The 26,130-nt window shown below is 41.7% G+C and overlaps 1 protein-coding gene across 2 annotated transcripts in view; it reads right to left on the bottom strand.

The window, feature by feature from the left end:
- The window catches only part of LOC109902340 (nck-associated protein 5), a 125,641-nt gene that overhangs the window by 61,537 nt on the left and 37,974 nt on the right, over positions 1 to 26,130 (bottom strand). For both annotated transcript variants that reach the window (XM_031793805.1, XM_031793809.1), the window contains exons 6-7: positions 16,957 to 16,995; positions 10,482 to 10,601 (exon numbers count right to left, since the gene is read on the bottom strand). In XM_031793805.1, the coding sequence (XP_031649665.1) occupies positions 10,482 to 10,601; positions 16,957 to 16,995 (159 nt within the window). The remainder of the gene's footprint in view (positions 1 to 10,481; positions 10,602 to 16,956; positions 16,996 to 26,130) is intronic.

Here is a 26,130-nt window from a genome sequence, read left to right as displayed (position 1 = left end):
GCAACTAAACAGCACCTCACACTTGTAGATGACCTACTGGTGTATGTTTCAGAAACCGACACCGCTCGAAGGTGGGTAATTCCTAAAACACAGAGGGGGATAATGATAGCCCATGCCCACGACGAGCCATGTGGAGGCCATAGGGGGGTCAAGGCTACATGTGAAACATTGCGACAGGTGGCCTACTGGCCTCACATGGAACAAGACGTGGCCCAATTCGTGAAGGGGTGTCTAGTTTGCTGCCAGTTTCAACCCTCCAAGCCACTTCACAGAGAACCCCTGCAACGCAAGGGTGTGTCTTACCCCTGGAGCTCGATCCAGATCGACTGGGTCGGCCCAGTTGCCAGGTCAGCCAGAGGCAACAAGTATCTCCTCACAGTGACTTGCGCATTCACAAAGTGGGTGGAGTGCCTGCCGGCGACCAATGACACAGCGGAAACCACGGCCGTTCTTTTGCTAAACCACGTTTTCAGTCGTTTCGGCCTGCCAGGAGAAACCGTGGACAGCGACAGAGGAACCCACTTTTCGGCAGCTGTAATGACCGAACTGTAGAGGGTTCTGGGAGTCAAAGCTAAACTCCACATCGCATACCACCCTAGGAGCTCGGGCAGGGTAGAAAGGAGCAACCAAACAATTGACAGAATCTTGAGGAAATATGTGGCAGCCAACCACAAAGATTGGGAACTCAAACTCCCATTGGTACTGATTTTATTTTTATTTTTATTTTATTTTTATTTCACCTTTATTTAACCAGGTAGGCTAGTTGAGAACAAGTTCTCATTTGCAACTGCGACCTGGCCAAGATAAAGCATAGCAGTGTGAGCATACAACAAAGAGTTACACATGGAGTAAACAATTAACAAGTCAATAACACAGTAGAAAACGAAGGGGGGGTCGATCAGAGCCACACGCAACAGGTCTACAGGAATAACACCCTTCGAGATGATGACGGGCAGGCAAATGATGCTTCCACTGCATCTCCTGTACCAACCGGGAGATGTCGCCGCAGCCACCGCCTACACGGCTCATCAATATGTGACCGACCTGCGGAACCATCTCCAGACTACCTTTGCGTATGCTCAAGGACAGTTGGAAAGAAGTGCAGAAGGGGACAAGACATATTACGACAAGAAGGCCTCACACCAGGTGTTCGAGGTCGGGGATAATGTGGGGTACTACATATACACCAAACCTGCGTCGCCACAAAGTTCCTGCCCCACTGGACAGGGCCACACGAGATTGTGGTGAAGCTATCACCTGTAGCTTACCAGATCAGAGTCAGCAAAGGTCGACAAAACGCCACATTAAAGTGGGTCCATCGGAACCAAATCAAGTTGTACACTCCCCCCATGGGAATAGAAGGGGTGCTAGCCAGCACCGAATAGATAAAAACCTAGCAAAGTCAGAGGTACTAAGAAAAATCTTAAGTACCCTCAGCTGATCCCTTCCAGGAGATCAGTACGTTGCACCTACCATCTCGTATTTGCTTCCCAGCTACCAGATATACATCTGTTGACACTATTGATATCGTCCTGCGCTGTACTGTTTCAAAATAAGAAAAACAGAAAAAGTTGTCAAAACATGTTTTGTTTATAAAAACAAATAATTTAAATAATCCAACAATCTCTGATTATGCGTTTCTGTAGGATGGAGTTCCTTTGGCTGATCCTGATACTCTGCGCCCTGGTCAAAACCAACCCAGCAGACGTACTCACGAATGGACCCGCTACGGGAATCGTTCTCCGCTACGACCCGGGACACCTCATAACTAACTGCAGAGTTCACACACAAAGGGTGTATGTCCGCCTAGATGCAGAGAATGTGTACCGCCAACACATTCCACCTGCGGCACATTTGAGTTGGGCCGGGGCTGACTGGACCAGCCAGGCAATTAAGCACGCCCAGCTAGACTCTGCCCATATGTTGGCCCAACTCCAAAAGTTCACAGTAACCCAGCCAGAACTAGCAGAGCCCAGGTGAGAGAAACAATTAGTCGGGGCGCAACTATCGATAGGGGCAGCCGTAGGGTCACTATTTGCCCTAGGTACCACTGCCGTCAATGCAGTCAGTCTAGCCATAGTCAACAGGAATGTTAGGGAGATTACTGAAGAGATGCCACTTATTCAGCAGCAGATGAAGGCACAGGCCCTCAGGTTGCAACATGTGGGAAAGTCTCTCCAGGACACTATTCTGGTGGTCAACACACACGCTACTCTCCTGAACAAAACTCTCCTGTCTGTAGGAAAGCTAGCAGAGGTCATGAACCATGACTATGCCCATGTCCAATTGGTTCGATTGTTACTGGAGGATATTCTCTGTGAAGTTAGCTCTTCTATGGACCACTTGGCCATGAATAGAATCCCCTCATATCTAGTGCCCCTCTCAATGGTGCACAACATATTGACCTCAGCTACTTCAACCACGATAAGGCCATTACAGTCACATTTGGCCTATAGTCTGGGGTCGGCCATCCCAGTACACGTTGATGTTGATCGTAATGAAGTGGGATTTCTACTGATACTGCCGGTTGTTGAACTGGAGAATATCTACAGATTGAAAACAGTTCTCAATGTAGGATTTTGGCGCGACGGTACCCACGTAAAGATTGCCACGCCCCCAGTTGTAGCTTAACAGGAATACAACCCAGATTTCTATCTCACCCCTAACCTGTTTATGTGTACTCTAACCAAAGATGTCCACTACCTCTGTCCTAGCAAACCGTTTGTCAGGGAAAACACTGAGCGTCTTTGTGGTATTAAAGCTAATCACCAGGCAAAGAATGCTGTAGAGCCAAACTAACAGCCAGGGATGGGGCCACCAACCACACAAGTGGAGGTGGTAGGGAACCGATGGTTGGTCAACACACTGTTCGCGTCCGCCACTATGACTTACAAATGCCATGACTCCATCACCCAATTGAACCTCCCCAACCAGACTGTTTTTGCTGAGGTACCAGAGGGGGCGATTATTCACATAGACGACCTCGCTCTATACCAACTTCCCGACAACAGGATAGACACAGAGATTGAAATGCCGGACGCTTTCGCTAAACGTTCCCTTGAGTTACCACAAGCCATTCAAAACCAAATCCAGTATGAGGGTCCGTGCAGATTCACGGGCTATACGACGTTCAGAACGAGACTGTCAGAGGCAACTGGTGAATTAGCGGCTCTTGTAAAATCGATATTCTGATATTCTTTGAGTTAATTTGGGAAATAGAAACTCAATAAACTCTAGTTTTCCCATGGTGCCCCAGGTTAATGAGTTAATAATTGCTTGATTCAGTTAGTCACGTAATTAGAAACTTGTGATCATTCGATGAGCAACAGTCATCACATTAACTAATACAACGTCACGACACTGGTCATTTATGAACATTTGAACATCTTGGCCATGTTCTGTTATAATCTCCACCCAGCACAGCCAGAAGAGGACTGGCCACCATAGCCTGGTTCCTCTCTAGGTTTCTTCCTAGGTTTTGGCCTTTCTATTGAGTTTTTCCTAGCCACCGCGCTTCTACACCTGCATTGCTTGCTGTTTGGGGTTTTAGGCTGGGTTTCTGTACAGCACTTTGAGATATCAGCTGATGTATGAAGGGCTATATAAATACATTTGATTTGATCAAGTTTGCAGACGTAGTGGGCTTGATTACCAACAATGACGAGACAGCCTACAGGGAGGAGGTGAGGGCACTCGGCGTGTGGTGTCAGGAAAACAACCTCTCACTCAACAACAACAAAACAAAGGAGATGATCGTGGACTTCAGAAAACAGCAGAGGGAGCACCCCCCTATCCAAAGTGAAGGAACAGCAGTGGAGAAGGTGGAAAGTTTTAAGTTCCTCGGTGTACACATCACAGACAAACTGAAATGGCCCACCCACACAGACAGTGTGGTGAAGTAGGCACAACAGCGCCTCTTCAACCTCAGGAGAAATGTGTCTTCTCATCCAAAACCCTGACAAACTTTACAGATGCACAATCGAGAGCATCATGTTGAGTTGTATCACAGCCTGGTATGTCAATTGCACTGCCCTCAACTGCAAGGCTCTCCAGAGGGTGGTACGGTCTGCACAACGCACTACCGGAGGAAAACTACCTGCCCATGACACCTACACCACCTGTCACAGGAAGGCCAAAAAGATCATCAAGGACATCAACCACCCGAGCCACTGCCTGTTCACACCGCTACCATCCAAAAGGCGAGGTCAGTACAGGTGCATCAAAGCTGGGACCGAGACTGAAAAACAGCTTCTATCTCAAGGCCATCAGACTGCTAAACAGCAATCACTAACTCAGAGAGGCTGCTGCCTACATTGAGACCCAATCACTGGCCACTTTAATAAATGGATCACTAGTCACTTTATACAATGCCACTCTAAATAATGCCGCTTTAATCATGTTTACATGTCTTACATTACACATATCACATGTATATACTGTATTTTATACTATCTATTGCACCTTGCCTATGCTGCTTGGCCATCGCTCATCCATATGCTTACATGTACATATTCTCATATTGTCTTTAGATGTGTGTGTATTAGGTAGTTGTTGGAGATTGTTAGATTACTTGTTATATATTACTGCACTGTCGGAACTAGAATCATAAGCATGTCTCTATACTCGCATTAACATCTGCTAACCATGTGTATGTGACAAACAATTTGATTTGATTTGAGAAGTGTGCTCTTCACGGATGAATCCCGGTTTCAACTGTACCGGGCAGATGGCAGACAGCGTGTATGCCGTTGTGTGGGAGGGCATTTTGCTCATGTCAACGTTGTGAACAGAGTGTTCCATGGTGACATGGTATGGGTAGGCATAAGCTACGGAAAACGAACACAATTGCATTTTATCCATAAAAATGTAAATGCACAGAGATACAGTGATGAGATCCTGAGGCCCATTGTCGTGCATTTCATCCGCGCCTTCACCTCATGTTTCAGGATGATAATGCACAGCCCCATGTCACAAGGATCTGTACACAATTCCTGGAATTTGAAAATGTCCCTGTTGTTCCATTGCCCTCATACGCACCAGACATGTCACCCATTGAGCATGTTTGGGATGCTCCGGATCGAATTGTAGGACAGCATGTTCCATTTCCCGGCCCAATGTCCAGCAATTTCGCATGGGCATTGAAGAGGAGTGGGACAACATTCCACAGGCCACAATAAGCAACCTGATTAACTCTATGCGAAGGAGATGTTTCGCGCTGCATGAGGCAAATGGTGGTCACACCAGATACTGACTGGTTTTCTGATCCACTCCCCTTCCTTTTTTTTATGTGTATCTGTGACCAACAGATGCATATCTGTATTCCTAGTCATGTGGAATCCCTAGATTACTGTAGGGCCTAATGAATTGATTTCAATTGACTGATACTGTATCCTTATATAAACTGTAACTCATTCAAATCTTTCAAATTGTTGCATGTTGCGTTTATATTTTTGTTCAGTGTACAGTATATGAGCACAATTGAGTATTACACCATAAAGGTTATGAAATCAGTACCTTGCTTGTCCAGGGTTCTAAAGGAATACACACAGAATACATTATGCTACATGCGTAAATACTATGTGCTACAGTAGAAATGACATGATATACAGAAAATGTATGATAAGGTAATAAGGCACTTGCTTTGATAAGGCATTGGAGAAAAGGCAGCGGAGAAAAGTTGGGCACGTTCTGTGATGACCAAATGACCATACTTGACCTGAGGAAACACCAGGTGGAGTGCTTGGGCCGTAAGTTTGTCCGGCTCATGTCGCTTAACATTAGCATAGCATGCCTCAAATATAACTATTCAACCACAGTGAAATAGGCTGCTTCTGTGAATTAATAAAGAAGCGGAACTCACCTCATTTCAAACAGTTGTTAGAAAATCATGTAAAATTGAAAAGTTGAAACAGCCTATAGATAATTAGCAGGCATCATGCCTCGGTTTAAGGGCAGCACAGGCATAACAATCACATTTTGGAACAGTGAGAAAATTCTGATATCACGCGCAACTCCCGCGTTCAAAAGTTAAATTCAAAATCAAATAGCTAAATTATCCTTGGTATGACCAACAATTTCATATGTTAGCTTAGAAGAAATGCAGCGGGGGCTCTTGGACTACAAGGGGTTAATAAGTTAATATTCTTTATTCGATGCTTTTCGGACATGTATTAATTGTTTTTTGCTGCGTTACAAAATGTCATATTATTGCAATGTTAATATGTTGGCTACTCTTGTGCGCCATGGGCAATAGCTTGTGGATTGTGTGGTACTACTGAAATGAATCAACTGTGCATTTTCTGTTCTTGAACGCAGTTGTTGTGTTGTGGTTTGTTGAGCTATTGGGAGTAGTGCTTCGGTGCGAGGTTCCAGTGTTAAGTGAGTCAGTCCACTTTTCTGGATTTAGTTGGGTGGCAACGGCATGATTCTGCATGGAGAGCTCTCAGCTCTGTTTTGTAAGCAGTGAGCTCATGATTTATGCTGTCATCTATTCAGTAGTGGGGGTTCGGAGTCGGACACATGCTCTTCTGTATGATAGACAGTTTAGTTTAAGTTGATTCGAATCTCTCTCTTTCCCTCCTCTCTGGCCCTCTCCCTCTTCTCTTCTCTCCCCCTTGTGGTAGATATCAAGTGATCTGGAGCAGTGCTCACAATAGTCTCCCATTTCTATTTTGTATTAGTTTACAATTCTAAACTTGGCGAAAAGGAACTAAGAACAATACCAAATATGGGGCATGGCATTCTCTCGCCCTTTGCTCGCAGGCCTTCTCCGGCCCATGTCAAACACGTAGCCCACTAGCAAGCAACAGGGCACAGCCCCGCCGGTGCTGGATCAAGGTCAGTGCTTTTTTCCTTGATGGCTCGCACAGCTGTCCATGGTCCTAAAACTGTTTTATTAGGTACAATCTTTTGTTTACTAATTTAGTTACAACACCCCTCTAGTTTTTCCCATTATCTCTCCCACACACCTGTTGTAATTATGCAGTACAAAGAAATGTGCTCACTGTTCGCAAAAGGCTTTTTTTTTTTAAACAGCCACGTGTTACATTAATTGAGGCTGCAGTGATAGTGTTACCGAGCGAATCTTGTCCTATGCTTAGGCTACTCATCCCATTAGGAGTTATATTTTATTGTTAGTCTGCATAGATGCATGCAATGCTTTATTATAAAGCACCCCTACTCAAAATAACTTCCCATGGCTATGTCTAATCCCACTTGAGTCTTGTACTGTAGTAACACATATTGCACCCTATCAGGTCTGTACCAATACAACTCCACGCAGCCACTGATCTCCGGCAGGAAGAAGCCCAGTCAGTTGCACCCTTGGCAAGTTGATAAATTTGACCTTAATAGAAAAGGCCAGGCATGTGGAACGAAGTCTTACTGCACTTGTAAGCATACAGTAGACTTAATGAACTGGCAGGGGATTCATACATTTCATAAATGTTCTATGCTATGTTCAAACCAGGACCATTTCAAGTGAGGACATTTTTTGGTTGAAAATAGCTAGAAAGAGACTTGATTAATATAATTATTTGTATCTGTTATTTCCTCTCTCTGTTGTAATATTTTTTTTCTTCAGATGAAATAGCAATAGGAAAATCTCCCAAGATTCTTACTCCCTGGTGGATCTGTGCAGCCTCCTACTGCTGAGATGAACAACCCACCATACTGTAGATGTCAAAACACTGACATCCCCCACTGGATGAATATATGAGTAGTGTCTGTCTACGTTGGGCTAATCTACTTTGAACATTAAGGTATTAACAAAGTAGCTCCTAGAATTCTTAAGGTCAGCAATACTCTTAGATGACAGAATATAATTTGGATGCAATTTCTGTTCCAGATGAAATTTGCAAGTGACATGATCTCAAGCAACTTTGCTGATGCACGAAGCATTTCAGATGCATTTGAAATTGCATGCATCATGCAACCCTGTAATACATCACATCATGGTTTCAGAAATGATTTGTTTATCAAATGTTTGGTAATTGTAACAGCATCAACATAGACAAAATGCTGGCTGTACAATTTAGCTAGCTCGCCAAAATGCTGCCTATTTGCCAACCATGTTTTACCAAACTAGCTAGCTTAATGCAGTTCATGTTGGAGCATTTCTGTTGAAACTGGACAGAGATAGATCTACGTTCACTTTTAAAATTACATTTATTGAATGCCCGATCATTTACATAAACCCTGACTGGCCATGGTGTCCAGAATTTTTCATACATTTCCCATTTGGCATTTCTGCTTTGTCATGGTTTGCAGCAGCATTGACACCTGTGTTGACATGACAACTGGGTCGGAGTTCAAAACGCTCACTGATTGGACATTGCCTACTGTACAGTCAGTTGCGTGAAATAGAATTGATTTATATCTCAATTTTTGGGGGGTGACACACTGAATAACCCAGATACAACTGTGTTGCAAGCAACGTAAAATGCATCCAGATTCAGAGTAAACTGCCTCCTACTCTTTCCCAGATGGGAATATATGCATATTATTATTACTGGTGGATAGAAAACACTCTGAAGTTTCTAAAACTGTTTGAATTATGTCTGTGAGAACTCATATGGCAGATTCATTATACATTCTATATTGCTGCTTTTGTGACTGTGAAAAATGGCTGTGTGTGTTTTTGAATTTGGTGGTCATCTAACATATGTTGTGTTTTCGCTGTAAAACATTTTAAAAATCAGACACGATGGGTAGATTAACAAGATGTTTATCTTTCATTTGCTGTATTGGACTTGTTAATGTGTGAAAGTTAAATATTTCTAAAGAAATATTTTCAGCTGACTGTGAAGGGATGTTCCCTTTAGGGAACTCCTTGCCATAACAATTAAGCTGTTCAAGGCAATAGAGTTTGGGTATCATCTGTTTTGGACATGCCTGTAGCTCGCTTGAAATCAACAACATGCTCCTTTTGAATATCTAATAGAACAAATAACAAGATAATTGGCTGTCATAACACTGTAATAATCAATAATTCAGAAATATAATTTCATTACATAAGTATGAAGATATCCCTCTAGTGGTATGGGGCTCTGCTTTGGCAAAGTGGGTGGGGTTATATCCTTCCTGTTTGGCTCCGTCCGGGGGTATCATCGGATGGTGCCACAGTGTCTCCTGACCCCTCCTGTCTCAGCCTCCAGGATTTATGCTGCAGTAGTTTATGTGTCGGGGGGCTAGGGTCAGTTTCTTATATCTGGAGTACTTCTCCTGTCTTATCCGGTGTTCTGTGTGAATTTAAGTATGCTCTCTCTAATTCTCTCTTTCTCTCTTTCTTTCTCTCTCTCATAGGACCTGAGCCCTAGGACCATGCCTCAGGACTACCTGGTATGATGACTCCTTGCTGTCCCCAGTCCACCTTGCAGTGCTGCTGCTCCAGTTTCAACTGTTCTGCCTGTTCACCGGACGTGCTACCTGTCCCAGACCTGCTGTTTTCAACTCTCTATGGACAGCAGGAGCAGTAGAGATACTCTTAATGATCGGCTATAAAAAGCCAACAGACATTTACTCCTGAGGTGCTGACTTGCTGATACCCTCGAAGACTACTGTGATTATTATTATTTGACCATGCTGGTCATTTATGAACATTTGAAAATCTTGGCCATGTTCTGTTATAATCTCCACCTGGCACAGCCAGAAGAGGACTGGCCACCCCTCATAGCCTAGTTCCTCTCTAGGTTTCTTCCTAGGTTTTGGCCTTTCTAGGGAGTTTTTCCTAGCCACCGTGCTTCTACACCTGCTTTGCTTGCTGTTTGGGGTTTTAGGCTGGTTTTCTGTAGAGCACTTTGAGATATCAGCTGATGTAAGAAGGGCTATATAAATAAATTAGATTTATTCTGTAATTATTATAACTTACTTAGATATTACTCATTGAACCTATTCTTAAGATTCATAGTGAATTTGAAGTAGACAAGTACGGTTCTATGGTGGAACGTGCATTGATATGTTATTGCTCTTAAAGAAAACCTCGGTATCTCTCTTTAAAAGGCACAATCTGAGATTTGAAACAAAACTTGTTTTGGTAAACAGAAAAGGGATAGATCTAGAGAAATGGAACGGCTCTTAAATTCAAAGACAGAGCTATGGATGAAAGCTTTGACTGTCCATGAGCTCAAAATAATAGTTCTACCCATGTTTTGAAGCTATACAGTGTTTGTTTACAATTATATCGTTTAGAAACCTGAAAGTAAAACAATACAATTTTTGAGTTATGCTGGGGTAAGACAATAGAACTAAGCTCATGAGACTTTTGTAAGTCATAGTCTTCAATAACCAGTGGCTATATATCGTTACCTTAAAAGTCAAAATGACAAGTCAAAAAAAATGTATCTACCAATTCTAGACTACACGTTCAAGGTCATCACCTTATATTGTTATTATAAACCCATGAACCTGCTCAAATGCGATTGTGGCATGCTTATGACTGGTCAATATTTGTCTTTATCCAGTCTATGCCAAGCCCAGCCTACCTGAGAGATAGGTTCGGTGGATGTTTTGACCCGCTGCTGGAACAGAACGTTCAGTATGCGGTTCTGCTGCTCCAAGTCAAACACGCGTGTCCTCAGCTTCACACACTCCTCCTTCAGGTCCTGGAGATTCACCCACATAAACACAATGATGGTTGGTTTACATTTTGTACAGTATAAACCAGCTTTAGAATTATACAGTTAAAGTCGTAAGATTGCATACACTTCGGTTGTAGTCATTAAAACTCGTTTCAACCACTCCACACATTTCTGGTTAAAAAAAACTATAGTTTTGAAAAGTCGGTTAGGACATTTACTTTGTGCATGACACAAGTAATTTTTCCCAAAATTGTTTAAAGACAAATTATTTCACTGTATCACAACTCCAGTGGGTCAGAAGTTTACATACACTAAGTTGAATGTGCCTTTAAACAGCTTGGAAAATTCCTGAACATTATGTCATGGCTTTAGAAACTTCTGATAGGCTAACTGACATCATTTGAGTCAATTGGAGGTGTACCTGTGGATGTATTTAAAGGCCTACCTTCAAACTCAGTGCCTCTTTGCTTGACATTATGGGAAAATCAAAAGAAATCAGCCAAGACCTCAGAATATTTTTTTTTTAGACCTTCTGGTTCATCCTTGGGAGCAATTTCCAAACGCTTGAAGGTAAAACGTTCATCTGTACAAACAATAGTACAAACACCATGGGACCATGCATCCATCATACCACTCAGGAAAGTGACGCGATCTGTTTCCTAGAGATGAACATACATTGGTGCAAAAAGTGCAAATCAATCCCAGAACCACAGCAAAGGACCTTGTGAAGATGCTGGAGGAAACAGGTACCAAAGTATCTATATCCACAGTAAAACGAGTCCTATATCGACATAACCTGAAAGGCCGCTCAGTAAGGAATAATCCACTGCTCCAAAACCAACATAAAGAAGCCAGACTACGGTTTGCAACTGCACATGGGGACAAAGATCTTATTTTTTGGAGACATGTCCTCTGGTCTGATGAAACAAAAATAGAACTGTTTGGTCATAATGACCATCCTTATGTTTGAAGGAAAAAGGGGGAGGCTTGCAAGCTGAAGAACACCATCCCAACCGTGAAGCACGGGGGTGGCAGCATCATGTTGTGGGGGTGCTTTGCTGCAGGAGGGACTGGTGCACTTCAAAAATAGATTGCGTCATGAGAAAGGAAAATGACGTGGATATATTGAAGCAACATCTCAAGACATCAACCAGGAAGTTAAAGCTTGGTCGCAAATGGGTCTTCCAAATGGACAATGACCCCAAGCATTCTTCCAAAGTTGTGGCAAAATGGTCAAAGGATATCAAAGACAATGTATTGGAGTGGCCATCACAGCCCTGACCTCAATCCCATAGAAAAATGGTGGGCAGAACTGAAAAAGCATATGTGAGCAAGGAGGCCTACAAACCTGACTCAGTTACACCAGCTCTGTCAGGAGGAATGGGACTAAATTCACCCAATGTATTGTTGGAAGCTTGTGGAAGGCTACCTGAAACGTTTGACCCAAGTTAAACAATTTAAAGGCAACGCTACCAAATACTAATTGAGTGTATGTCAACTTCTGACCCACAAGGAATGTAAATGAAAGAAATAAAAGCTGAAATAACTCATTCTCTCTACTATTATTCTGACATTTCACATTCTTAAAATAAAGTGGTGATGCTAACTGACCTAAGACAGGGAATTGTTATTAGGATCAAATGTCAGGAATTGTGAAAAACTGAGTTTAAATATATGTAAACTTCCGACTTGAGCTATATATAGACAGGTGTGTTCCTTTCCAAATCATGTCCAATCAAATGAATTTACCACAGGTGGATTCCAATCAAGTTGTAGAAATATCTCAAGGATGATCAATGGACACAGGATGCACCTGAGTCTCATAGCAAAGGGTCTGAATACTTATGTAAATAAGGTATTTCTGTTTTATATTTTTAATAAATGTTCAAACAATTTGCTTCATCATTATGGGGTATTGTGTGTTGATTTATTTAATCCATTTTAGATTAAGCTGTAACGTAACAGAATGTGGGAAAAAAGGGGTCGGAATACTCATATGGGTCATAACATATAACCAGATATAGCCACTGTATTTTGGTATGATTTTGGTTTTGGTATGATACCTACATACTGAAGTTAACCAGATGTAGCCATATCTGGCTATATCTGGTTATATGTTATGACCCATATGCGGTCAGCCAAGACCAATATGAGGTCTTGGTCTTGGTTGATTTCTTTAGATTTTCCAATGCTTGATGTCAAGCAAAGAGGCACTGAGTTTGAAGGTAGGCCTTGAAATACATACACAGGTACACCTCCAATTATTATTTATTTTTATTTCACCTTTATTTAGCTTCTTATGGCTTGGGGCAGTATTGAGTAGCTTGGATGAATAAGGTGCCCAGAGGTGCCCAGAGTAAACTGCCTGCTCCTCAGTCCCAGCTGCTAATATATGCATAGTATTAGTATATTAATATATTATAAACACTGAATTTTCTAAAACTTTTTGAATGATGTCTGTAAGTATATCGGCTCTCATTTGGCAGGCAAAAAGCTAAGAAAAAAATCCAACCAGGATGTGGGAAATCTGAGGTTGGTCGGTCGTTTTTCAACTCATTCCCTATTGAAGATACAGTAACATGACATTGGTCATGTTGCACTTCCTAAGTCGTCAACTAGATGTCAGTCTTTAGAACCTTGTTTGATGCTTCTACTGTGAAGTGGGGGCGAATGAGAGGGGAATGAGTCAGAGGTCTGCCAGAATGCCTTGAGCTCATGACGCTCATTCACGTGAGATTTAGCTTGCGTTCCATTGCATTTCTACAGACAAAGGAATTCTCCGGTTGGAACATTGAAGATTTATGTTAAAAACATACTAAAGATTGATTCTATACTTCGTTTGACATGTTTCTACGGACTGTAACGGAACTTTGACTTTTCGTCTGCTCCTAGCGAACGCGCTTCGTGAGTTTGGATTTGTTTACCAAACGTGCTAACAAAAGGAGCTATTTGGACATAAATGATGGACATTATCGAACAAAACAAACATTTATTGTGGAACTGGGATTCCTGGGAATCTGATGCATTCTGATGAAGATCATCAAAGGTAAGTGAATATGTATAATGTTATTTCTGACTTCTGTTGACTGCACAATATGGCGGATATCTTTTTGGCTTGTTTGGGCTCTGAGCGCCGTACTCAGATTATTGCATGGTTTGCTTTTTCCGTAAAGCTTTTTAGAAATCTGACACAGCGGTTGCATTAAGGAGAATTGTATCTAAAGTTCCATGTATAACACTTGTATTTTCATCAACATTTATTATGAGTATTTCTGTAAATTGAATGGGGCTCTCTGCAAAATCACCGGTTGTTTTAGAACTACTGAACATAACACGCCAATGTATACCGAGATTTTTTGTACATAAATATGAACTTTAGCGAACAAAACATACATGTATTGTGTAACATAAAGTCCTATGAGTGTCATCTGATGAAGATCAAAGGTTAGTGACAAATTTTCTCTATTTCTGATTTTTGTGACTCCTCCCTTTGGCTGGAAAAATGGCTGTGTTTTTCCGTGACTTGGCTCTGACCTAACGTAATCGTTGGTGGTGCTTTCGCCATAAAGCCTATTTGAAATTGGACACTGTGGTGGGATTAACAAGAAGTGTATATTTAAAATGGTGTGAAATAATTGTATGTTTGAGGAGTTTTAATATTGGGATTTCTGTTGTTTTGAATTTGGAGCTCTGCACTTTCACTGGCTGTTGTCATATCGATCCCGTTAGCGGGATCTCAGCCCTAAGAAGTTTAACCAGGTAGGCTAGCTCAATTTAAATGTATTTATAAAGCCCTTCTTACATCATGATGTCACAAAGTGCTGTACAGAAACCCAGCCTAAAACCCCAAAATGCAAACAATGCAGGTGTAGAAGCATGGTGGCTAGGAAAAACTCCCTAGAAAGGCCAGAACCTAGGAAGAAACTTAGAGAGGAACCAGGCTATGAGGGGTTGACTGTCGTCTTCTGGCTGTGCTGGGTGGAGATAACAGAACATGGCCAAGATGTTCAAATGTTCATAGATGACCAGCAGGGTCAAATTATAATAATAATCAGTTGACATGTTCTCATTTACAACTGCGACCTGGCCAAGACAAACCAAAGCAGTGTGACACAAACACATGGAATTAACAAGTGTACAGTCAATAATTCAATAGAAAAAAAATTAAGTCTATATACAATGTGTGCAAATGGCGTGAGGAGCTAAGGCAATAAATAGGCCATAGTAGCGAAGTAATTACAATTTAGCAAATGAACACTGGAGTGATAGATGTGCAGATGATGATGTGCAAGTAGAAATACTGGTGTGCAAAAGAGAAGAAAACTTTGGAAGTATGCTTGTGGTCATACTTCCAAAGCTTCTAAAGCCATGACAGAATTTTCTAGAATTTTCCAAGCTGTTTAAAGGCACAGTCAACTTAGTGTATGTAAAGTTCTGACCCACTGGAATTGTGATACAAAGATTTATAAGTGAAATAATCTGTCTGTAAACAATTTTTGGGACAAATTACTTGTGTCATGCGCAAAGTAGATGTCCTAACCGACTTGCCAAAACTATAGCTTGTTAACAAGAAATTTGTGGAGTGGTTGAAAAACGAGTTTTAATGACTCCAACCTAAGAGTATGTAAACTTCCAACGTAAACTGTAAGGTCCCACAGTTGACAGTTCATGTCAGAGCAAAAACCAAGCCATGAGGTCGAAGGAATTGTCCGTAGAGCTCCAAGACAGGATTGTGTCAAAGCACAGATCTGGGGAAGATTATCAAAACATTTTTGCAGCATTGAAGGTCCCCAAGAACACTGTGGCTTCCAACAACATTTATTTAGAAATCAAGGCAAACTTAACCAGCATGGCTTCAACAGCATTCTGCAGTGACACGCCATCCCATCTGGTTTGCGCTTTGTGGGACTATCATTTGTTTTTCAACAGGACAATGACCCAACAGGACACCAACACACCTCCAGGCTGTGTAAAGGCTATTTGACAAAGAAGGAAAGTGATGGAGTGCTGCATCAGATGACCTGGCATCCACAATCACCTGACCTCAACCCAATTGAGAAGGTTAAGGATAAATTGGACGCAGAGTGAAGGAAAAACCTTTGAATGAGTAGATGTGTCCGAAATATTTACTGGTACTGTACTTAAATGGAAGACGTTTGGAACTACCAAGTCTTATTCTAGAGCTGGCCGTCTGTCCAAACTGAGCAATCGGAGGAGAAGGGCCTTGGTCAGGGAGGTGACTAAGAAGCCAATGGTCACTCAGACAGAGCTCAAGAGTTCCTCTGTGGAGATGGGAGAATCTTCCAGAAGGACAACCATCTCTGCAGCACTCCACCAATCAGGGCTTTATGGTAGAGTGGCCAGACGGAAGCCACTCCTCAGTAAAAAGCACACGACAGCCCGCTTGGAGCTTTCCAAAAGGCACCTAATGGACTCTCAGACCATGAGAAACAAGATTCTCTGGTCTGATGAAAACAAGATTGAACTCTTTGGCCTGAAAGTCAAGCGTCACGCCTGGAGGAAACCTGGCACCATCATACAGTGAAGATCCTTGATGAAAACCTGCTCCAGAGCGCTCAAGACCTCAGACTGGGGCGAAGGTTCACCTTCCAACAGGACAACAACCCTAAGCACACAGCCAAGACAACACAGGAGTGTCTATGGGACAAGTCTCTGAATGTCCATGAGTGGCCCAGCCAGAGCCCTGACTTGAACCTGATCGAACATCTCTGGAGAGAACTGAAAATAGCTGTGCTCTGGCTGGGAGAAACTCCCCAAATACAGGTGTGCCAAGCTTTTAGCATCATACCCAAGAAGACTCGAAGCTGTAATCACTGCCAAAGGTGTTTTAACAAAGTATTGAGTAAAGGTTCTCAATACTTACGTAAATGTGATATTTAAGTTTTTTATTTGTATACATTTTCAAAAAAATAGAATAATCTGTTTTTGCCTTGTCATTATGGGATATTGTGTGAAGATTGATGAGGGGGGGGGGAACAATTGACTCAATTTTAGAATAAGGATGTCACGTAACAAAATGTGGAAAAAGTCAAGGAATCGGAATACTTTCCGAATGCACTGTATAGCCTACAGACATGGACCTTAATGAAAATCATCATTAGACTTTGCTACCCCAAAGTGGATAAATATGTGAAATTTGACCTGCTGGCCGATGGAATACATGGCAAGTCCGCAGAAATTTGACAAGCATACACCAACAGTTAAAGTGAGCATGTGGTCTTTCAGTTTCAGTAGTCATGACTTGCTACCTAGTATACAACTATGTATCATTATGACATTCCACCATTATTTCTCTCATAGCCTCCATTATACTTGATAAGACTTACTGATGCTTCAATCAAACAAAACAAAGACAAACCTTTTGAGTGAGGAGAGCTTGAACCACCTGATTAGCCACCTTGAAGAGGAAGACAGGGAAGAGAGAGGAGGTAAATGAAATAGAGAGACATTGCATAAACAATACTCTCAAAGAAAAGTTAAGACAACATTCAGTCAACATTCACCCACAAGACATCTGCTAAATATGTGTATGTGACTGATACATTTTTTATTTGATTCTTCCAGGCTTGTTGTATAACGCTTGCGGAAAGAAGCAGATCTTCACGAGAGACATTTATTCACTTCCCCAATGTTTTAATTGTTGTCTCAATTGGTTGTTTGTTTCAAGGGCTCTACTTATTATTTTCATTCAATATTATCAACAACATTAATGGAGCGTTCAGATGCTCGTCAGACGTGGGAAACTTCCTAATAAGGGACACCAACCATTTTCACACGAGCCTCTCCTTGCACCCCCTCCCCAACATATTTTAATTCTTTACACGACCCCGCTAATGTAAAAAACAATTGCACACCTTCCCCCTCCGATTTAACAACAACAGAAAATACGACCACAAGTAACAATGACTATAACGACCATAACGAACCTGTGTTTATAAACATGGTATCGACTTTCCCACTTCAGCATGCTTTTGTGGCACAGTCCATGCTACTCAAGGCTAGAAGGTATGCCAACCACCACGAACTAACTAACTCTCCCTGCCTGTTCCATTAGACCTACACTACGATGAGAGCCAGCTGCAGACAATAATCAGCTAGGTGGAAATCAGATTTTCAAAATATTGATGCTATATTGCCGGTCAGAACGGAGAGGAAGCAGAGTGTGCGTTAAGCCTTCCTGAATAACTGGGCCTGCTAGGAGCATATGTGGCCACATTATTATAGGATGACTTGGGAGAATGATGATCCGCAACACACAGTGCATCTCAGTATCAGAACGTAAAATATAGACAGACTGGGCTAATACTGTGCATTCTAACTTCTAAACTGTCAAAATTAATGGAATTAAATATTCAAATCACAGGGCATTTGTGCAATTATTTAAATGACATTTTCACTTCAGTTTACAGCCTAGAGTATAATTTTGTACTCACTTGAAAACAATAATGCAATTATTCATTACAATATGGTGTTGTAGGCTAGTCTAGGTAGGATAATTGTGCTGTCCCTAAACAAGATCAAGAGGGTAGCTTTTTGAGCCGTCTCATCTCTTCACTGTTCTTTCATGCACAATGACTCACCTGGCCTCTCCGCTTATGAAAATTTAAAATTGGTGCAACTTTGAATGATTTTATGTGGTATGATTGCTAGTTAGCATATTGTCACTATAAATAGTGGAGAGAGGGCAGGATAGACTATATTGACCTGTAGCATAGTTAGTGCGCGGTAAAGCGTAGTCAATTGCATAAGGGAAGTACCAAAACACCTTCATATAGGGGAGAGGCAAGCAAGGAGATAAATGTGTTGGTCCCATGTTTCATGAATAAAAATCACAGACATTTTCCATTCATGGAAAAGCTTATTTCTCAAAATATTTTAGCACAAATTTGTTTACATTTCTGTTAGTGAGCATGTCTCCTTTGCCAAGATAATCCAGCCTCCTAACAGATGTGGCATATCAAGAAGCTGATAAAACGGTATGATAATTACACAGGTGCACCTTGTGATGGGGACAATTAAAGGCCACTTTAACCACTTTAAAATTTGCAGTTTTGTCACAAAACATAATGCCATAGATGCAATTGGCATGCTGACTGCAGTAATATCACCAGAGCAGTTGCCAGAGAATTGAATTTTCATTTCTCCAGCATAAGCTGCCTTCCACATTGTTTTAGAGAATTTGCCAGTACGTCCAACGTTTGGCTGGGCTAGGCTCCTCAGTGGGTGGGCCTGGATGCCAAGTGGGTGGGCTTATGCCCTCCCACATTCACCCATGGCTTTACCCCTGCCCTGTCATGTGAAATCCATAGATTAGGGCCTAATACATTTATTTCAATTGACTGATTTCCTTATGTGAACTGTAAATAAGTCAAATCTTTGAAATTGTTGCATGACACATTTGTATTTTTATTCAGTACATATAGTAAAACCTGCAAAAGGGTGAATGTAAACCAGGGAAATAAATGCACCACCCTCCTTTGTGACCAATACAAAAACACACAACCGTCCCCTACTTTGGACAACCCACCCCAGTAAATTTCGAACTGTCGCTAAGAAGTCGTGAGTCTGACATGACTGTGTTCAAGTGTTATTAAAGTCAGAGTCATTATTGAACCAATACAATTTTAGCTTTCTAGATAAGCAAGCTAACGTTGCTAATAATAAAGTTCACTTGCTTGCTTAACATTGACAATATGGTGAAACTAGCTACATTATCTGCATTGATAAGTTTGTAATTCTAAAAAACGGATTTGTTGAAATCTTTTAGTTGAAAAGGTGAAAGGTCAGTGCTGAAACGCCACTCCCTCGGCAACTCGGGTAAGATCATTTTCTCTGAGTGTCCCACATGTAATTACGACTTGGAGCGTTGTTCAAGTGAAATTTCCCAGTCAGAACTCTGAATTGTGTCAAGCTGCTTGTGTGTGTGTGTGTGTGTGTGTGTGTGTGTGTGTGTGTGTGTGTGTGTGTGTGTGTGTGTGTGTGTGTGTGTGTGTGTGTGTGTGTGTGTGTGTGTGTGTGTGTGTGTGTGTGTGTGTGTGTGTGTGTTTAGAACAGGGGTGCATTCAGTTCACTTGAACGTTTGCTAAGTTGCAGAACAGTTTGTACTGAACGGCATGTTTTCCCAAAACGTTCTTGAAGAGACTTTGAGATACGTCTCCTATATTCGGTGGATGTGCTGGGGTGTGGCTTGAAGCAATGAGTGACGTATTTAAAGGGCAGCGTTGCATTTTTAACCCACAAAACCAACCCCTCCCTGTTTTTCAACTGATCATTCACTACAACACCATTTCCTTTCAATTTTATTATATTACATTTGACATTTTATACCGTAAATAATAGATCAAATTTAAGACGGAATAAATTGTGTTCAATAGCGGATAAAATGAAAGTGGAGCGAGCGCCTGGTTGCGCGTCCCAAACACAACAGTACACTAGACTCGACCCTCGTTCTGAATAGTCATTACTCAAAAGAAAAACATCAACCAATTTCTGAAGACTGTTTACATCTAGTGGAAGCCCTTGGAACTGTAACCAGATGCCTCAGAAATCTAGATTCCCATAGAAAATAATTGAAAACGTGGTCACCTCAACAAAGAAAAATCCTGGATGGTTTGTTCTCGGGTTTTCGCCTGTCACATAAGCTATTTTTTCCCCTGTTATTTTACCAGGTAAGTTGACTGAGAACACGTTCTCATTTACAGCAATGACCCGGGGAATAGTTACAGGGGAGAGGAGGGGGATGAATGAGCCAATTGTAAACTGGGGATTATTAGGTTTGAGGGACAGATTGGGAATTTAGCCAGGACACTGGGGTTGACACCCCTACTCTTATGACAAGTGCCATGGGATCTTTAATGACCTCAGAGAGTCAGGACACCTGTTTAATGTCCCATCCAAAAGGCAGCACCCTACACAGGGCAGTGTCCTCAATCACTTCCCCGGGGTACTGGGATATTTTTTTAGACCAGAGGCAAGAGTGCCTCCTACTGGCCCTCCAACACCACTTCCAGCAGGATCTGGTCTCCCATCCAGGGACTGACCAGGACCTTAGCTTCAGAAGTAAGCCAGCAGTGGTATGCAGGGTGGTATGCTGTTGGTTCTGTTATATTCACAGACATCCTTTTAACAGTTTTAGAAACTTTAGAGTGTTTTCTATCAAAATCGACCAATTATATGCATATCCTAGTTTCTGGGCCTGAGTAGCAGGCAGTTTACTTTGGACACGCTTTTCATCCAGACGTGAAAATACCGCCCCCTATCCCAAACAGGTTTTAAGCTGCTGAACACCACACTGTATCCAAAGTAGAAAATGTCTCACTGTTCTAATAGTTCAATTGAATGTTGTGTCAGTTTCATATCAACCTTCGTCTGTACTGATGCATGTATGCGTAATTCAGAATTACTATATCTTAAAACAAAGAAAAATTATTAGCAATTTTTTGGCCACTTTCCTTTTTTACCATCAGGCATTTTGCATTATCATGACTACACTAAGTGTACAAAACATTAAGAACACATGCTCTTTCCATGACATAGATTGACCAGGTGAATCCAGGTGAAAGTTATGATCCCCTATTGATGTCACTTGTTAAATCCACTTCAATCAGTGTAGAGGAAGGGAAGGAGACAGATTAAAAAATGATTTTTATGCCTTGAAACATGGATTGTGCATAGCCCCAGGAAGATATTTGGGTGTGGGGTTGCTACGATGTTTTAGTTGCGGGGAGGTTGTTGATCATTTTTTGTTGACATGGGGGCAGGAAAAATGTTTTTGCCCTCACTAAATACGGCTGTATCGGTCTGCTAATACAGTACTAGTAAAGGCCCAGTGCACTACTAGTGGAGTTTTTGTTTCTTTGTTTTTTGTTGGGGTTTTTTGGGGGGTGGGGGGGTGCTGCAGCACCCTCAACACGCTTACTTCCCGCTGATATGGGATTGTCCAATCAGAGGGTGAAAAGGCAAGAATGTTGTTTTAATAGCCTTAGAATGGGGTACGACAGTAGTTGCCAGGCGCACCGGTTTGTATCAAGAACTGCAACGCTGCTGGGTTTTCACGATCAACAGTTTCCAATGTATCAAGAATGGTCCACCACCCAAAGGATATCTAGCCAACTTGACACAACTGTGGGAAGCATTGGAGTCAACATGGGCCAGCATCCCTTTGGAATGCTTTCAACACCTTGAAGAGTTCTTTTAACGATCAGGCTTGTTGCATTCTCAGGTACTACCTGTACCTTTCAAAAGTTCTGTATTAAACCTTTTACTTAGACTGGATCCTGGTCAAGTCTCCTCTTTTGCCTTTTCAATGGCAACTTGCCATTGCACATTTTTTTAACTATTTATTATCATGGTGAAATCTCCTGTCTTTTCAAGAATATGGCTTTTAATGTGAGAGGCCCTCGGTTCGCTTCCACGCAGTTAAAAATATTTGTTGAGTTGGTAGCCTTGAATATGCAATATGAATGAAGGTAGCAGAATGTCATGAAGGGCTTGAACTTATTACTTGATCTCAGTTATATAATTGAGCAATTATGTAGTTTAATTTCAGTGAACGTGCTGATCATTCAACATTTTGGGGATGTCAAGAGTGATGTTGAGTGCACAGCACATTGCTGACTGTGTGAGCTGGTAGGGGGCAGAGATGCTTTAGAAATGTGACTTTAGACTTAATATCCTTACAGAAGACAGTGGTCCTTTTGGAGGGTACTGTGATAGCTGATGTGTTGCTACTGGTGACAAAGATGAACTGGCTGGTTGCATCACAGTGACCACTAATTCACTGCTATACATGGCAAAATTGAATCTAATGACTTAAGCTCTCCTTATGTAATATTCATTAGAGCTGGAGGATGGGAGGAAGGTTGAAGATTCACACATAGCAGTAAACATGAGCAGAAACTTGAACACAGATAATAATATTTTTGTCTGATTGTGTCAACCAGAACTGTATCATGAACTGTAATTGTGTCAACCAGAACTGTATCATGCTGGTTCTGCTAAAAATACAGTGGGGCAAAAAAGTATTTAGTCAGCCACCAATTGTGCAAGTTCTCCCACTTAAAAAGATGAGAGAGGCCTGTACTTTTCATCATAGGTACACTTCAACTATGACAGACAAATTGAGAAGAAAAAAATCTAGAAAATCACATTGTAGGATTTTAATGAATTTATTTGCAAATTATGGTGGAAAATAAAATAAGTCACCTACAAACAAGCAAGAGGTCTGGCTCTCACAGACCTGTAACTTCTTTAAGAGGCTCCTCTGTCCTCCACTCATTACCTGTATTAATGGCACCTGTTTGACCTTGTTATCAGTATAAAAGACACCTGTCCACAACCTCAAACAGTCACACTCCAAACTCCACTATGGCCAAGACCAAAGAGCTGTCAAAGGACACCAGAAACAAAATTGTAGACCTGCACCAGGCTGGGAAGACTGAATCTGCAATTGGTAAGCAGCTTGGTTTGAAGAAATCAACTGTGGGAGCAATTATTAGGAAATGGAAGACATACAAGACCACTGATAATCTCCCTCGATCTGGGGCTCCACGCAAGATCTCACCCCGTGGGGTCAAAATGATCACAAGAACAGTGAGCAAAAATCCCAGAACCACATGGGGGGACCTAGTGAATGACCTGCAGAGAGCTGGGACCAAAGTAACAAAGCCTACCATCAGTAACACACTACGCCGCCAGGGACTCAAATCCTGCAGTGCCAGACGTGTCCCCCTGCTTAAGCCAGTACATGTCCAGGCCTGTCTGAAGTTTGCTAGAGAGCATTTGGATGATCCAGAAGAAGATTGAAAGAATGTCATATGGTCAGATGAAACCAAATTAGAACCTTTTGGTAAAAACTCAACTCGTCGTGTTGAGGACAAAGAATGCTGAGTTGCATCCAAAGAACACCATACCTACTGTGAAGCATGGGGGTGGAAACATCATGCTTTGGGGCTGTTTTTCTGCAAAGGGACCAGGACGACTGATCCGTGTAAAGGAAAGAATGAATGGGGCCATGTATCGTGAGATTTTGAGTGAAAACCTCCTTCCATCAGCAAGGGCATTGAAGATGAAATGTGGCTGGGTCTTTCAGCATGACAATGATCCCAAACACATCGCCCGGGCAACGAAGGAGTGGCTTCATAAGAAGCATTTCAAGGTCCTGGAGTGGTCTAGCCAGTCTCCAGATCTCAACCCCATAGAAAATCTTTGGAGGGAGTTGAAAGTCCGTGTTGCCCAGCAACAGCCCCAAAACATCACTGCTCTAGAGGAGACCTGCATGGAGGAATGGGCCAAAATACCAGCAACAGTGTGTGAAAACCTTGTGAAGACTTACAGAAAACGTTTGACCTCTGTCATTGCCAACAAAGGGTATAAAACAAAGTATTGAGAAACTTTTGTTATTGACCAAATACTTATTTTACACCATAATTTGCAAATAAATTCATTAAAAATCCTACAATGTGATTTTTTTTTTAAATTTTGTCTGTCATAGTTGAAGTGTACCTATGATGAAAATGACAGGCCTCTCTCATCTTTTTAAGTGGGAGAACTTGGTGGCTGACTAAATACTTTTTTGCCCCACTGTAAAATCACATTGTTCATTTCAGCACTTTTCCTGAAAGTATGGTGGACGAATAACTAGGCTAGTGCAGACACAGTACAGCTTAGCTTGACTTGACTCGGTTCTGAATCAACACATGTAGTTGAGACTCAGTGGTACCATTTTTATTCAGTTGAAAATGTAGCCCTTTAATCCAGCTGTCACGACAACTTGTCTCAGAAGTCATGACACAGAGCACCCCGAGAGATTCGCCAAAAAAGCCCGTACACAAACTATAACAAGTTCTCAACCCATACAGAGTGAATTACTCTCGCTACAGTTGCTTCGAAACATTTTGTCTTCTACCTGAATACTTAAAATTCAAGAGGATAGCGCCATGGTAACTGCCTCATTAACCCCCTAGTCTATTGACTCACCAGAAGAAAGAAACCCATCAAAATCTGTCAGTCTAAGCTAGAGATATCTGTCTTTGCATGGGCTGCGTCTCAGTCCACCACATCCGCCTATGTCACCCTTCCGCATCTGCGGTGAAAGTGGAAGAACTACAGCGCTGTTTGTCAGACCAGGACACATCCCGAAGTAGCATCCAAACAGTTTGGCCAACAAACTAATAGGACTCTCATGAACACAATGTATTTTAATTTTAATTTAACCTTGGATTTAACTAGGCTAGTCAGTTAAGAACACATTCTTATTTACAATGACGGCCTACCCCGACCAAACCCGGACAACGCTGGGCCAATTGTGCGCCGCCCTACGGGGCTCTCAATCACGTCCGGATGTGATACAGCCTGGATGGTGTTCAATGGTGTTCTCGGTTTTGCTCTACGACCCCCACAAGTGTCACTACTAGTCTAAAGGTAACCCATACAAATGAATGGAAGTAAGGAGGTAGTTTTATGCCAACAAAAATAAGGGGTATATAGGACAGACACTTCAAAACATTATTCCTTTAATTTTCCTTCCTTATTCCTTTATTTTTTTACTGTATTTTTTCCATTTATTAATGTGTTATTCATTGTGTTTCTATGGACTGTATTAGTAAAGGCAAAATGCTATATTTTATTAAATCATTTCTATATATATATATATATATATATATATATATATTTATTTATTTATTTTTATACGTAAAGGGATCCTAAAATTCTAAATCAATTAGCTAAGTGACCCATGGTATGACCTTCTTAAAACAATTCCATTTGTCAGATTGGAGAGACAATCAGCTCAGCCCTTGCGTTGGAGGAAAGGAGGGCATGCAACCCACACTTGATCCCTCCCAGCCAGTCTTTCTGAGCAGGAGGTCCCATCCCTTAGAGCCCCACTGCTTAGAAACAATAACAAAGTGTCCTTTCCACACCTGTTTCGGTGAAAAGCTGAGGGATAGGGCTGGAGAAATGTAACCACTCTCAAATTCATAGACAGAGCTATGGATGCAAGGACTCATCATCATGTTATCAATATGTTTTAACCATGTTTGTTTACATTTACTTTGTTTGCAAACATTGGATTAAACCAAGGTTATATTTAGGGGTTTTAGTTCAACTAAGCTCATAAGGCATTTAGAAGTTATATTCTTGAAGAGTCAATGGGTATATATCATTAATTTACACGTCCAAAAATGTATGTAGCAACTAAGGATTCTAGCTTTTTTCAATGACAGCCTAGTGTGGGTTAACAGCCTTGTTCAGGGGCAGAATGACAGAATGACCATCTACATTCTGGCACTGCACCTTGTCAGCTCTGGGATGCTAACCACTAGGCTACCTGCCGCACCACTACCTGCTGCTTTAACTCTCAACAGATTCAAAAACCTGAACAACTGGTTAGAAACAGACTCTGTCTGTTTCCATAAGGAAACTGCAGTAATTTATCATCCTTTCCAGACCCTATAAAGCATTTCAGCTTAGAGTAAACCCAGCGAACTCACTGCCTTCAGCCCAAATGGCACCCTATTCCCTACATACTGCA

This window comes from Oncorhynchus kisutch, linkage group LG2 (genome assembly GCF_002021735.2).
Source record: "Oncorhynchus kisutch isolate 150728-3 linkage group LG2, Okis_V2, whole genome shotgun sequence".
NCBI lineage: Eukaryota > Metazoa > Chordata > Actinopteri > Salmoniformes > Salmonidae > Oncorhynchus > Oncorhynchus kisutch.
The sequence above is the reverse complement of the archived record's forward strand: the minus strand, read 5'-3'. Positions and strand labels throughout refer to the sequence as shown.